The sequence below is a fragment of the Phocoena phocoena genome, chromosome 2, assembly GCF_963924675.1.
Source record: "Phocoena phocoena chromosome 2, mPhoPho1.1, whole genome shotgun sequence".
Lineage (NCBI taxonomy): Eukaryota > Metazoa > Chordata > Mammalia > Artiodactyla > Phocoenidae > Phocoena > Phocoena phocoena.
Genome location: NC_089220.1, coordinates 11,818,035 through 11,833,752, shown reverse-complemented (window position 1 = coordinate 11,833,752; position 15,718 = coordinate 11,818,035). Strand labels below are relative to the sequence as shown.

The following is a 15,718-nucleotide window of genomic DNA, read 5'->3' as shown; positions in this document are numbered from 1 at the left end:
TATCATGGCTACGAAAATATCACTTAACAACTCTTACTCATAAACTATGAATTTGCAACAGGTAGACTTTCAACAGCATTTTCATGCTTAATGCATGACCACTGTGGCTACTATATTAAGTGTGAAGCTTCAAACACTCTACAGGAAAAAAAAAAAAAAACCTATACATTTCAATGAAAAACAAATTAGCACCAGGGTCAGTTTGGAAAGAATCAGAGGGAAGAAACGGCTCCATAACCTTAGAGCCAAGTTCTCCAAAATAGAAGGTATTGAGACAAGGACCCATATAGGTGTAGTAATCAGGAATTCTACTGAAAGGCAAAAATTAGTTTCTCAGCTCCTTCACTAATGAGTCCTACAAGATTCTGAATGCTAGCCAAAGTTAAAAAGAAACCCCAAGAAGTTAGCTCTTATCTCTAGTCAGCAACAAGTAACTGTAAAATATTCTCTAGTTCTACTCAAGTTCTCACCAGTATTTACAAGGCCAAACCAGGAGGCAGAGGATAGTAAGCCGAAGCTGGAAACCATCACAGTACTTTCTTACCCAATCAACTGCCCCAGTCAGAAAGGAGACTCAAACATTTAAAAAAGGGTGCAACGTTGAATAAAACACCTGCATTAGTTATAGCTGGCATTGCGCTTGTTATAACTTACTTAGTCATTATGGAATGTTACTGCATTATCCTTTGTATTCTAAAAAGTTTAACTCATTGGAAGTTCTACATTTTTAATCCAAAAAAATCTAAAAACCTTTTTTTTAAAAAAAAAGAGGGATTTGTTTTTATATTTTAAAGACATTTTCTTTTTCTTACACGTACTTGTGAATTTTATAGTTTCTCTATAAAGTATGTCTGTTTGGACCATTTTATTCTGGAAAAAATCGAAGTCTGAAAAAAAGCATGGCAGAAGTATCACTTGGAAACTGTTCTGGAGAGCAGTTTAGAAATCTGTACCAAGGCCTTAAAAATGTTCATGTCCTTTAACTTAGTAATCTGAAATTCTCAGAATAATTAGCAGAAATGATGAGAGGTTTGAGGCATAAAGTCAATACAAGGATTGTTCATTGCATTATTATAATAGCAAAAATCAAAAGGTTCATAAACTGTGATACATAAATTCATTTTTTTGTTTGTTTTTTTTTTGTTTGTTTGTTTGTTTTGGCGGTACGCGGGCCTCTTACTGTCGTGGCCTCTCCCGTTGCGGAGCACAGGCTCTGGACGCGTAGGCTCAGCGGCCATGGCTCACGGGCCTAGCCGCTCCGCGGCATGTGGGATCTTCCCAGACCGGAGCACGAACCCGCGTCCCCTGCATCGGCAGGCGGACTCTCAACCACTGCGCCACCAGGGAAACCCCATAAATTCATTTTATGAAATATAACATAGCCTATTACAAAGAATATTTAGTATCATGGGAAAATGGGTATAACTGATATACAATATATGGGCGTTTGTGTGACTAGAAGCGTATGACTGCCAAAACACTCACATCAGTTATTAAAGGTAGGATTATGTTTTTTTAATTTAGATATCTCTAAAAATAAAATTTCCAAAATATTTTTTAATCAAATTAAACATTTAAAGCTATTTTTAGCAACAACTAGATAGTTGATGATATTATAGAACTACCATTAATAATCATATGTGATAATTATTCCATTATTGTATGACAAGAGCATTTGGCTATATTAAGAAAGAAACATATATTTTAGAGACACACACAGAAATTAATACAGATGCAGTATGATGACTTAGATTTGTTACAAAATAATCCCACCCTGGGGCTGGGAGAGTAGAAAGCATGGGAGATGGGGGCATAAAAATAAAACAAGATGGCCCATGTGCTGATATCTGTTAAATCTGGGCAACAGATAAATAGGGGTTCCTTATGCTGGTTTCTCTACTTTTATATAAATTTGAAGTTTATCATAATTAAAAAATAAAAAGAGTTAATTTTAAAATTTAAAAGGGAGTGACAAGCACTAATAAGCACTATTTTGAAATTTTAAACATAATTAAATCCATTAATCTATCACTGAATAAAGACTAGAAATATCTCACATTAAGACCATTAATCTATCACTGAATAAAGACTAGAAATATCTCACATTAAGAGGATGTCAGTTGATCAGAACTTTCCTTCATATACTTCTGAGCTGTGACTTAAAAAAAAAAAACAGAAAACAAAGTAAATATTATCTTCATTATACCATCAAATGTAAAATGCTCTAACATTCTATATACTACTGAAGTACTACCAACTCTGATGTGTACGAGTCTTCTGAATTGCAGAGATGTTGACCTGTGAAAAAATGTGCACCTTAGAATTGTTGAAATATAGTAAATAATAGGCCAGACTCAGCCACTGGCCTTTGTTTTCTGACCTGGGATCAGAGGATCTGAGTATCATTATAGATCTTGTGATCTTAAGATTAAGTTATATCATTAAAAAAAGAAAAAGGGATGAAGACGTGAGTGACAGTTACTGGAAAGGATAATTTTATAGGTGAAATTTCTATTTTGAAAGCACTTATAAACCTGGGCACAAAGTTAGGTTTTAGGAGCTGATGATTCAGATTTATGGTTACCCTCATGTCCCTGATGCTGATGGGCCTGCAGTACCCCGCTACCGTGGCAATGAGTGGAGCAATTAACCATCACTTCTATTTGGGGGCATGTTCCCCTACCGCAAATGCTGTTTTTCCTATTAATTCACAGGAGAACTTCGCAGGGTTGGTCCAAGTAACCAAGAAGTACATTCAAAGGATCATTAGGCTTTGCTCTTGCCTTGACCCAATTCCATTTTCCTTTTGATGACGAATTTTACAGGGTTTCCTTCACCCTATTTCATGTAAATTTAATTAGTACTAGGGCAAAGTTTTCCCCTAAAACTATATTTGATTTCACAGTTTATTAGCTACAAATTTTTATATTTATTTATTTATTTTGCGATACACAGGCCTCTCACTGTTGTGGCCTCTCCCGTTGTGGAGCACAGGCTCCGGACGCGCAGGCTCAGCGGCCATGGCTCACGGGCCCAGCCGCTCCACGGCATGTGGGATCTTCCCAGACCGGGGCACGAACCCGTGTCCCCTGCATCGGCAGGCGGACTCTCAATCACTGCGCCACCAGGGAAGCCCTAGCTACAAATTTTTTAAAAATACATTCAAATGCTCATAGGGTCAGGCAGTAACCAGTATTTTAAAAAAGGAGAGAACCCTCAATAAAATAAATGGTTTAAGTCAAAGCTGTATGTTTACAAATAGACAAAACAGCCAAGGTAAATATTAAATATGCAATTTTAATATTGTACCAACTACTTTACTTTTCAAAGTAGGCTTCTCTTCTCTTCCGTAGCTCTTCTGAAGTAAGATGTGTACCTGACGTCTGTGGAGTATCTTGACATATATTTCTGGAAGTACCTGAAAACAAAATAAAACAGAACAGAAAACTATTTTATTTACCAAATCAAGCAATAATATGTTTATACTTATGTGAAGGAACTTTTGAAAAGTTTTGTTCTCAAAAATATTCTGTACCATTCTGTAAATGTAAGAAAGGCTCTGAAAGTCTCAGGGAGAATCTGAATAAGGCAGTTCACATCTAACCTGTGTCCACTAGAGCCAAAGCTGTTACCCATCTGTGATGTAGTGGATGTGAGGAGGTAAGCCCAACGACCAACTTGGTAGGAGAAATAATTAACGCCACACTTGTGTGCTCTCTTATTAGAAATGAATCTGCACTTTCAATGGCATAGAATCCCTAGAAGCAACTCAAAGTGGATGATCACAAAACAAACCCATTCTCTGTATCCCTCTATCCTGAAACATTTGGGTACTACAACAACTTAAGTATGTTTCCACGTTCTTACTTCATTATTGCACCAATCAGAGATTCTGCACAAACTGTGAAATAAAGTGGAAAGGAAAGGAAAGTACACAGAAATATCTAAAACTATTAAAGCTGGTGTCTGTCCATTACTGGGCTAATCTAGCAAGGCTCTACCAATCCAAAATGGGCCTGCACACCATATGGACTACTCATGAGTCTCCTGGCACACCTGTGAATTCCTTATTTAGATATTTAAGGAATTCGATTGACAAGTAATTTCATTAGAAAGTAGAAGGCAAATTCACATTAGACAAAAACAAAACTATCAAAGAAAAAAAGAAAAGAAAACCTCTCACACTTTTAAGTAAGCCCCTTTGAACAACATCCCTCAGCTTGGATTCCCTGAGGGATGCATCTTCACTCTCAGCTGATGGGCTTATATCACTAAACAGGTGGGCTCAAGCCGCAAGCTGCACAGCCACTAATTGTTAGAGTTTTGTAAAATCAATCTACTTTCTCTGTCCAGGCCTTCCTTCATGTGCACTAGCATACATTTTTAGAACAGTTGGTCTGGGTAAGGGCCCACTGACCTCACAATGATTGACCTCAGTTTGCTATTGTGTTAGCACAGTATTATAACCAAGTGGAATAACCAGAAATAAAAATAAAACTAGTCCTAATATAACACAAGCCGTAAAAAGTTGTTTTAAAAGAAATCTAAAAAACAATAGCTGATTGTACATAGCTATTGCTTCTGCAGTGACTGTCCAAGAACTTCTACCAATAGTACATTAACTTCCAGAAGAACTAAGAATGATCTGAATCAATTCTTCAACAATGAATAAAGTATGTGTCGGAATGTCCATACCTTGCATGCTGAGCTGAATGGCCCTGCGGAGATCTGCTTCTTCATCTTCCAAGTCAATTTCTTGGCGACTTAGTGCCAGAGCCCTCTGCAAATCCTCCTCATCGTCGTCTAACATTCCTGATCCATCGTTTGCTTCTAGGACGCGTTCTAGATCTGTTTTCTGGACTCTAAAGAATAAAAGCACTAAAAATAACTGCAGACCACTCTTCTATTTTAGATATAACAGAGACATTTATAAACCAAAGATTTTTATTTTATGTAAGTCAAAACTTACATATTTTCTGGCAGACAAGGTCTAATAATATAAAGGTTTTATTGTGATGTGAATCTAAGTATATTTAAATAATTCAGAGTTGATCCATGGTTAAACCAATAAACTTCACTAAAACATAAAGGTCTAAAAAACATCACCAATAATAAAAGGACCTCATCTTCAGTGTAAGCATGAAAATTTAATTTTTGCAATGAAATACTATCATACATTCCATACTGCAAGCTCAATTTTACCTCTGTTCTTTGAGTTGTGCTAATTCTTCTCCAATAAGTTTTGGTCGATGCATCTGTTGGACCCTGATCATCTGTAGGAGTTGGTCAGCTTCACAGTCTGGCAGATCACCCTTAACAACAAATATAGAATAACCTAAAAAAAAAAAAGGCAAAAATAAACTAAAACAGTTAGCAAGTGATTCAAAATTGATTAAAAACAACAGCAGATAGAGAGGCAGAACAGTGGAGTGAGGACACAGACTGAGGAGTCAGGAGTACCTGGGTTCAAATAATGATTCTTACGCTTACTAGTGGGGTGATCTAGAACAAATTACATAGTCTCTGAACCTTGCTTTCTTCACTTGTAAAATGGGAAGAGCCATCTCACAGAGTGACTATGAGAAGTAATCGAATCTGTAAAGGGATCTACTAAAACAGTGCCTGACCAAGTAGGTTACACTAAATGATACCAGAGAGGCGAGGAAAGGAATAAGGAAGAGCAAGGAATCTGGAATCAGATGACCTGGGTTTTAATCCCCTCTCTCTTCGATTTCCTAGCTGCCTGGCCTCTGGTAAACCCCTTTACCCATCTAGGTCTTGGTTTCTTCAACTGCTACATAGATTATACTGTGCCTTCCTTGGAGGGCTATTTGAGGACACAATCAGAGGATGTGTGTAATAATGTGTAATATGGGTAAAATGAGTCATCTGTGGAAATTGCTGCCTCTGCCCCTGACACTGACACATACACATCCCTCCAAACTGAAAACAGGAGCTGGAAAGCCAATATCCCAAATCTAGTCAAGGTGTTGAAGATGCAGTTCGTGTTTTGAAAACATTACACCGGCCCAGTGGAATTTTTTATAAATACGATTCTAGAAAGCCAGGGTTTCCCCAGCTGGATACGCCACACAATAGCTAAATAAGGGTGGGCTACACCTAAGTCACTCTAATCAATTTACGTTTTTCTTCATTTCTTATTTTTGGCTGCACCACGTGGCATGTGGGATCTTAGTTCCCCCAACAGGGATCGAACCCGTGTCCCTGCATTGGAAGTGCAGAGTCCTAACCACTGGACCTCCAGGGAAGTCCCTCAATTTACATTTTTCTACCATAAATTTTCTTCAACTTTGGTGCTTGTTATGGATATTCTTTGTGAAGATTAACAGATAATGAAACAAATGAACAAAGATGAAAAGGACTGTTAATGGAAAAACTCAAAAGAGTAAATCATAATACACTTAACATTTGTTTCTCACAAGGACAAGTGTGCTCAGAGTTCAGATGGTTTAACATGTTTTACACCAATAAAATTGTTTCTAGAGTCTAGAATAAACTATGTCAGCTCGCGATGCTATTCCATGAAGAGTATCAGGAAGGGCAGAAACTGCCTTATGGAGGTGGCACTGTAAGGATCTTGGCTTTCATTCAAGATTAGATCTCATTCTAAGTGTGCTAGGAAGCCACTGAAGGGCTGACGAATGAAGGTGTGCCATAATGTGCATTACATTTTAAAAAGAGCACTCTAGGCTGCTTTATCAACAAAATATATAGGAACCAGCGTGCAAGCAGAGTGGGTCTTACTAAAATGGAAAACCTGAGGGATAGCATATATGGGGAGAAAAAAAAAATACGTCTTTTGTAGATGTGTTCAGTTTAAAATGCTTTCTGGACTTCTGAGTGCAGATGTTAAAGTTAGGAGTTTGGAGTTCAGTGTAGATGTCTAGGCAAGAGATAAAAGTCTAAGGAATTACTGGCAGATAGACTTTATTTAGAGATGATATTTAAAATAATGGGAGAGCAGTCAAGAAGTTGTCCAAAGACTGAACTCTGGGTCACTTCATTAGTTAGAGATTGAAAAGAGTAAGATCTATAAAAGGAATCTGAAAGAAGCAGCCAAGCAGCAGGTAAACCTCCATAGAGGCCTGGAAGCCTTGTGTAGACAGTATTTCAAGAAGGGAGGATATAGGTAGGAACAAAGGTTTTAGGCATAAAAGAAAAGGGATACAAGTATATAAAGTCAAAGAAGTTACAACACTATGATCCTACATGTAAACTGGAGAGAGGTACATGACAACCAACCTGGTAGCAATAAGCATGCCAGTGCCCAGACTGTGATCTCTAACCACCATTACTAAAACGGCAGGAAATGTACAAGATAAGACTGAAAATTCTTATTATATGAGAAAGAAGGGCTTCAAAAGGCTAGAGTGGTCATTTCAGAAGCTTGGGAGTCAAGTTCAAAAGGTTCCCACTCATCCAAGATGGGACAATTTTGTGTATCAACATGAATAATAATTACAATGGACTAAACCAAATGAACTATGGTTTTAATGGATTTGTTTACACTGACACTTCAGAAACAAACCAATTACCTTTGGAGGAAGGATACTATGAAACGGACTCATTTAAAAAACTGATAAAAGAAATATTTATCCTGCTTTTTCTATATGAACTATACTTCAGGATAACCAAACAGTTGATGAGGGAAAGTTTATTTGTATAGAAGTCCTCCAACTAATAAATGAAGGAATGACAGGAATCTGATATCACCATTTTGCAGTCTTCAGTGAAATAACGGACTAGGCATTGATCATCAATAGCTACCCAAATCACAAAAAGAGAGCTAACTAGACACCACCATCTGTAAAGAGAATTCTGTCCTCCCCAAATCAACTGGAATCTGATCCAGCCTCTAGATATAAGGACCAGTCTATTGGGCATCCAGGGCTCAGACGTAAAAAATGATGCAACCAGCAAAATCTAGAATGTGGGAAAGAGAACAAAAGATCCATTTTCTTCAAAAGAATAAATCAAGGAAAAAAATTAAGAAGAGAAGAAACCTATAGATATATTTTAGAGACACAGCAATGCAATGGAATCAATTAACTTTATTTCAACCTGCTTCAACTGTAAAAAAAAAACAAAAAAAAAACCCAGAAGAATTAACCAAGGAGATTGGAGATTTGAACACTGGCTGGCTAGTTGATGTTATTAGTTGATGTTATTACAGAATTGTAATTAAATTTTTATGTGTCATTATAGTATTGTGACTACATATATATTTTTAAGGAGTCCTTGTTTTTTAAAGATTTTAATGAAAAAGACACCTACAAAGAACATAATAAGACAATTAGTATTTTCTCAAAATAAACTGGAAAAGGAAGTGGCTAGGGTAAAGGTAAAACAAGACTGGCCATGAGATATTTGTTGAGGCGGGGAGAAGGGTACGTGAGGATCCATCACATTATTTTCCATACTTTATACTTGTTTGACATACTTGGTAAGAAAGTTTTGTTTTGTTCTGTTTAAAGGAGGATATAATCAACTATACCCTCAAAAAAGATGAGGTCAAAGGAAGACTGAGAATTGAATACTGGCAGTGGCAAATGTGGAGGTCATTGGTGACACTGAGAAGAGGGTTTTCAGTGACACATTGGTTATGACAGTGTAACTGGAATGAGTTCATGAATAGGAGACAACACCCTAGAGATGATTCTAAGGAGAAAATAAAAATGGGAGACAGCTGGAGTTTCCTGGTGTTAAAGATGCTTTTTCTTTTTACTCAATGGAGAGAAAAAGTGTATTTCTCTGCTGATAGAAATAATACAGAAAAGAAGGGGAAACTAATCACACAGGAGAGTGGAGTGACAAAAGCAGAAGCAAAGATCCTGAGTAGGTGGGAGGAGCTGGGATCTAGCCCCAAAGTGGAGAGGTTGGTCTTGGTTAGGAACAGGGGACAATTCATCTATTTTAATAGGCTCAAAGCACAGGTAGAGATGGAAACAAGGTGATAGATTGCTGGTAGAAAAATGAGGACATTCTCTTTTGGTTGCTCCTGTTTTCGTAGTAGAATATAAAGGAAGGCCATAAGCTAGGAGTCAGGAAGGGGTAGGGGAGTGGTTAGATGTTTGAAGGCAGAAGTTGTGAAATCATCACCTTGGACAGTGGTAAGTGAACTAACCGAGAGAACATAGTAGGGATGTCAAGCAGCACTAAAGGCTCATTTGAAATTTGTGATCATATAAAAAATTTTTTTAAAAATTTGTGATTATAAATTTAAAGCAAAATAAATCATATTTTATCTTTAGCCATGTTCAGCTGTTCTGATGGAAGACTGCACAAGCCCAAGATTGGGTTTTAACCAGGGTTGGGATTTTGTCTTAGAAGTATGATGGAGGGGGCTTCCCTGGTGGTGCAGTGGTCGAGAGTCCGCCTGCCAATGCAGGGGACGCAGGTTCATGCCCCGGTCCGGGAGGATCCCACATGCCGCGGAGCGGCTCGGCCCGTGAGCCATGGCCACTGGGCCTGCGCGTACGGAGCCTGTGCTCCGCAACCGGAGAGGCCACAGCAGTGAGAGGCCCGCGTACTGCAAAAAAAAAAAAAAAAAAAAAAAAGTATGATGGAGGGAGAGAAGGACAAAGGAGTTGAGAAATGCAACAGAATTATTATAATGATGGATTACTGGAAATAAGCAGGGTAATACAAGATTTTAGGATGTAAGGGGAATGTTTAGGTTTGTAGTAGGGTTTAAAGAATTGTTGGAAATTAAAAAAACCCAAAAATATGGTATAAACATAGGGGGCAGTAGTCAAAGAGCAGGATGCTTATAACTGGGATTTGAAGGTGGTAGTTGGTAATGGCAAGGCAAGAGTGAAGAAAATGATCTTTGAAAGTAAGAAAAGGTTGAATTGGATTGACTTTTGATGTAGAAATCACCAAGAAAGATGAAAGGAGTTGAAGTAGAGAGATGACAGTGAGTCGGATCCTAAAATCTTCAGTGGAAAAGGAGGAAGATCAGAGTGCAAAGACTACAAAGGAGCATGGGGTAGAGTTTAATCTCGTGACATGTATTTCAAAGCACCTGGAGTTTTTAGGGAAGAAGAGTGGCCAAGAAGGGGCAAAGAGGAGCAAGAAGAATACCTACACCTCCCCTTGGCTCTGTGGTATGTGGGGTACAGAAGACAAAAGAACCATTACTGTAGAAGGGCTGCAAAGGAATCAGCATCCCCAGGGGAGGGCCAAGTGTCAGCAAGAATGCTAAATGAGCGGTTATCATCCAAATCACAGCCTAAAGCTCACCACGTAAAACATAAAAATTATATCCCTGCCACTGCCACGAAAACAATATTGTTACATTCACTCCTTTTTTTAACTTTTTAAAAAGATTAATTAATTTATTTATTTTTGGCTGTGTTGGGTCTTCGTTGCTGTGTGTGGGCTTTCTCTAGTTGCGGTGAGCGGGGGCTGCTCTTCATTGCAGTGCGCAGACTTCTCACTGCGGTGGCTTCTCTTGTTGTGGAGCACGGGCTCTAGGCACACGGGCTTCAGTAGTTGTGGCTCGCAGGCTCTAGAGCGCAGGCTCAGTAGTTGTGGCGCACAGGCTTAGCTGCTCCACGGCATGTGGGATCTTCCCGCACCAGGTCTCGAACCCGTGTCCCCTGCATTGGCAGGCAGATTCTTAACCACTGCACCACCAGGGAAGCCCCTTGTTACACTCACTTCTAAGGAAATAGTTTTATTTGGCTACTTCAAAAGGTAACATAAAATGTTCAGTCTTTACTTACCTTCCTGTTGTAACTGAGCCAAGAAAAGTGCAAGGTATGTGTCTGATATTAATTCTGGACCCGTCAAGAGAGAATTCAAGTTGAACCACTGGAAAAAAAGTTGTCAATGTTTAAGTTAGTGCACATGTAAGAAATAAGGAAGTTTCACATGTTAAGAATAGATATAACCCATCTAAACTTAGTGAGACTGTCTAAAGACTGAAAACATGTCAAATCAAGATTTTTTTAAAGTAATTAAATGTGATTCTAAAAAACTGAAATAGAATGTTGCAAATTTATCACTATTAAATGTTTTAAAAGTTTGCTTTAAGCCATAAGCTTTAAATCCCTCCTCCAAAAAAGAAAAGAAACTGATAGCCAGTATTTTAAAATATCTTTATTGATAGCGACAATTAAGTCTTTTTTCAAAGGAACAGCCCAACAAAATCCTCATCTAATCATATTATATTGAGGGTGGAAGAAAAAGGAAAACTACCCAGTTTTCCCACTGCTGATAATCTTGGTCAAAATAGTTCAACTGAGAGAAAGCCAGACATTCCAGGAAGAGAATTTATAATTGCCAACTCATTTTAAAAAGTAAGCCATTACTGCATGTAAGTAACATCATTTGGTCACTACTTCATGGGCCTCCTAGTTTAACCCACAAGATACAAAAGTTTCAGAAGTTACTGTCAGCAACATGACCAACTACTTTTCCTGGATTTTCACAGAGATAATATTTTTCTCAGTCATCTTTTTCTTTATACAGGGACCTCAGACAAGGGTCTATAGGGAAAAATACAATTTTAAACAAAAATACAAATTAGAACCAAAGATGATAAGCCATACTTTGACATTTCCTGTATTTGTCAAAGATAATTTGAAATGTGTAAATTCAATTTTGAAGAACTAAAATTCTAAAAATTTCTCAAAATAGGGGACTTCCCTGGTGGTCCAGTGTGTAAGACTCTGCGCTCCCAATGCAGGGGGCCCGGGTTCGATCCCTGGTTGGGGAACTAGATCCCACATGCATGCCGCAACTAGTAAGTCCACATGCTGCAACTAAGAAGCCCACATGCCGCAACTAAAGATCCCGCATGCTGCAACAAAGATCCCGCGTGCCACAAAGAAGACCCGGCGCAGCCAAAGTAAATAAAGAAATACAAAAAAAAATTTTTTTTCTCAAAATAATAACTTAAGTTTACATGCAAATCAATACAAAGGAATTTCTAGAATTTAAGTCTTCAGATCTTGAAAGTGAAGAATACTTGATCATATTTTTAAAGATCTAAATAAAACCTAGAGGTTAAATAACCTTGGCAGTTGTCCTGCCCTGGTTTTTGCCAGAGTTGATTCCCACCTGGGTCAGTCTTTCCTGCATCACACCACACCTCCTTACTTGCTCTTTGCCCTCCCCCAGGAGGGACCTTAAGAAATAATCAGTTATGATGAAGCTGCTTCTAGGCAGCAGACTTAAAAGATAATAGCAGGGCTTTTGTTTTTGAATTATCTTGTATTGATTTAATCCAACTTTCTTGATTTCATTTCCTTTTTTGTTTTGTATTAGTTTATTTTTTAAAACAGCTTTATTAAGGTATGACTGACATGCAGTGAACTGGCCATATTTAAAGTATACAATTTGAAAAGTTTTAACATATGTATATACCCATGAAGCCATCACCACAACCAAGAGTGAACATATTCGTCACTGCCAACTTTCCCACGCCCCTTGTAATCCTCCTCTTTCACTGCTCCTTGCCCTCCTCATCCCCAGGCAACCACTAGTCAATCTGCTTTCTGTCACTATAGATTAGTTTGCATTTTCTACACTTTTATATAAATGGAACAATACGGTATGTAGTATTTTGTGTCTAGGTTCTTCTTTCACTCAGCATAATTATTTTGAGATTCATCCATGTTGTTACATGTATCAATAATTCATTCCTTTTTACTACATTAGCCTGTTTTCAATAATCCTCTTTCCGGACTTCCCTGGTGGCACAGTGGTTAAGAATCCCCCTGCCAATGCAGGGGACACGGGTTCGAGCCCTGGCCCGGGAAGATCCCACATGCCGCGCAGCAACAAAGCCCATGCGCCACAACTACTGAGCCCGCGCTCTAGAGCCCACAAGCCACAACTACTGAGCCCACGTGCCACAACTACTGAGCCCACGTGCCACAACTATGGAGCCTGCGTGTCTAGAACCCAAGCTCTGCAACAAAGAGAAGCCACTGCAATGAGAAGCCCGCGCACCGCAATGAAAAGTAGCCCCCACTCGCCGCAACCAGAGAAAGCCCACGCACAGCAACGAAGACCCAATGCAGCCATAAATAAATAAATAATGCCAAAAAATAATAATAATCCTCTTTCAAAGTGTCAAAATTCTAAGAAATAGGACTTTAACTCTGTTTCAAAAATGGTATCGTGTATACAAAGATCACTGGCAATTATTTTAAAAAAATAACCCTTTAGGTACTTTTCTTGATCTTAGAAAAAGCCTTGCTCAAGACACATTCCATGTCCTTTTTTTAGAAAAAATAGAAATGATTTATGCAGATACATATATTACATGGCATTTTGGAATGCGAATAACCTTGTTAAGCAAAAGCAAACACGACTGGAAATTTTTATTCATGCTAGACACTATTTCAGGCTTTGTGACCTTGCTATGCTTAATACAAGCCCATGAAAATAGTAGTTAACTGACAGAGCATCTTTACAACATAAAAACTCATAAACATATTAAAAGTAACCACGGCTGTATTGTCTTATTAAATAGAGAATTTTACTTATGTCCTCTCTCTCTCTATTGAAACCAGGCCACATACACACATTACTGGTGAGTTTCATTTGCAACTGAAGTGAAAGGGACAGGCGCCTTAAAGACGAAGGCACAAATCCCTTACACTTCAGTTGCAAATGAGCTACAGAATGAGGAAAAAGACAGGGGAAGAGGGGAAGCATTACCTGTTTTCCTAATTTTCTAACTGTAAACCAGTGCTCTTTATAATTGCATATAAATGATCTTTCATTTCTAGAAACAGGAAAAAAAACATACATAATATTAAGTTGAAATACTAGAGTTCATATTCATTTAGCTTGTCTATTGGAAAGTATTACACAAAACCTATGATGATTTAGGATTATATTCAGTTTTAAGTATCACTGATTTTTAAAAAATTACAAAACAGTATGAATCTCTGTGCAGATAAGTGATGCCGTGCAAAAACGATGGCACCACACCCCATTCAAGGATCAGCTCTGCACTGCCAGGCACTGAGGTGTCAGGAAGGCTCAGTGGGCAGATGTTCACAGACAGCTGCAAAAGGTGAACTAGGAAAACCTGAGGGATCGAAACGGGGAATATCAAAACAAAAGCATGCAAGATGTATTTTTCTCCTTTAAGAAAGTATAAATTTAAAAATCAAATGTAGGAAAAGCAAAATAAAATCTTACATGGGATCGATCCTGAGCCTCTGATACTCTGGACTGTTAAACAGGATTAGTTCTAAACCCCAAACTTTCAAGGCATTGCTTATAACCTGTTATAAAAAAATAACAACTTTTAAAAATTCCAAATTTAAGTAGTGTAGCCATGTTAGTTGTATACACAATTGTAGTTCATATATAAATTTCCCCAGAAGGTTATGGTTTTTAAAGTGTGTGTATGTGTGTCTAGATATATCACTAAGTCCATAAATAATCTACAAACGTAACATTAAAAGAGTACTTTTTACACTAAGTTTCTGGAATGTTCCAGAGAACCACACAATTCCTAGATAAAACTGCTTCAAAACTCCAGATGTATTTTCTATCCAGTAAGTGCTACTCTTAAAACTAGTCCACTGCAAACATGTGATAATTGGCTGCTATGGGTCCTGCTTTAGAAAACTGATAGTCAACTCACTACCTGATATGTAATAATGATAATTTTATGTCTATTAAAATGAGTTATTTCTGGGGATTTAAACTGAAGCTTTCATAAATTTTAAACTCCTATTATCATGGGTCTGTGATTTGTAGGAAAAAAACAAAAGATAAACCTCATTATTTCAAACTGAGAAAAAAAAGGGAAATTTCTGAAAATTCACTACCTACCCTCCAAGGTAGCCAACAAAGCAGTAAGTGAACCAGGCACGAATACAGACAAAAAGTTTATGCTATGAGGTGGGCAAATGTGAACTGGCACCAAGAGCAGCGCTGCAGGGACTTCCCTGGTGGTCCAGTGGTTAAGAATCCACACTTCCACTGCAGGGGATGCAGGTTCCATCCCTGGTTGGGGAAGTATAATAAGATCCCGCATGTCACGGCCACGTGGTACAACCAAAAAAAAAAAAGAGCAGCGTTGCACAAACAGGAAATGGCAAGCACTGGGCCTGCTCAGGCCTCAGCTCCAAGCCGTGCAGTAGCTGTCACCTGTAACGGTCCACAATAAAGCACTGGCTGGAAACGCTGGTGACTGAGGAGTCCAGGAGGACAGTACAGCGGAACACAAGCAGAGATATCTGCAGAAAAAGTTCCCCCAAGAGAAGTTCTAAAGAACTCTGGATATGCCTCACAGGTGTTAGAGATGGAATGAAAGATCCACAGATGAAAGAATCAATCTCACAAGTACATATATATTCACCCACAGAATTCAAGGGGAGTGATAAGATTTAAAAAAGGAAAAAGCCACGGACCATAATGAAGGAATCCAATCCTAGTGGGCTGATTTAAATGGAAGGTAGGAAAGTGTTGTATTTTCTCAAATTTACACAGAAGATGGTAAGTTTGGAATACTGCGACTTACTGGAATTACGGTTATTAGCATCCGGATGCAAATTAACAACCTCCTTTGAAGAAGCCCTCCTCTAAGATGAAGATCCTGTCATCCTAATTGTCAAGTTTATCTGCATAAAAATCTAGTACTCTGGTATAGAATCTTAGACACAATCTACTGGAGGAACTTCTGAAGGTCACATCATTACAGTGACTATGAAAGACTGTGAAA

The 15,718-nt window shown here is 38.2% G+C and overlaps 1 protein-coding gene across 4 annotated transcripts in view; it reads right to left on the bottom strand.

Annotated features, from left to right (window-relative positions):
- ATXN3 (ataxin 3) overlaps positions 1 to 15,718 on the bottom strand; it is a 31,023-nt gene that overhangs the window by 7,606 nt on the left and 7,699 nt on the right. For 3 of the 4 annotated variants that reach the window (XM_065872171.1, XM_065872172.1, XM_065872174.1), the window contains exons 4-9: positions 14,185 to 14,270; positions 13,696 to 13,762; positions 10,749 to 10,836; positions 5,203 to 5,335; positions 4,696 to 4,862; positions 3,322 to 3,418 (exon numbers count right to left, since the gene is read on the bottom strand). In XM_065872171.1, coding sequence (XP_065728243.1) covers positions 3,322 to 3,418; positions 4,696 to 4,862; positions 5,203 to 5,335; positions 10,749 to 10,836; positions 13,696 to 13,762; positions 14,185 to 14,270 — 638 coding nt within the window. Of the gene's footprint in view, positions 1 to 2,124; positions 2,159 to 3,321; positions 3,419 to 4,695; positions 4,863 to 5,202; positions 5,336 to 10,748; positions 10,837 to 13,695; positions 13,763 to 14,184; positions 14,271 to 15,718 lie in introns of those variants that run through there. The other variant, XM_065872175.1, reaches the window with a different exon arrangement.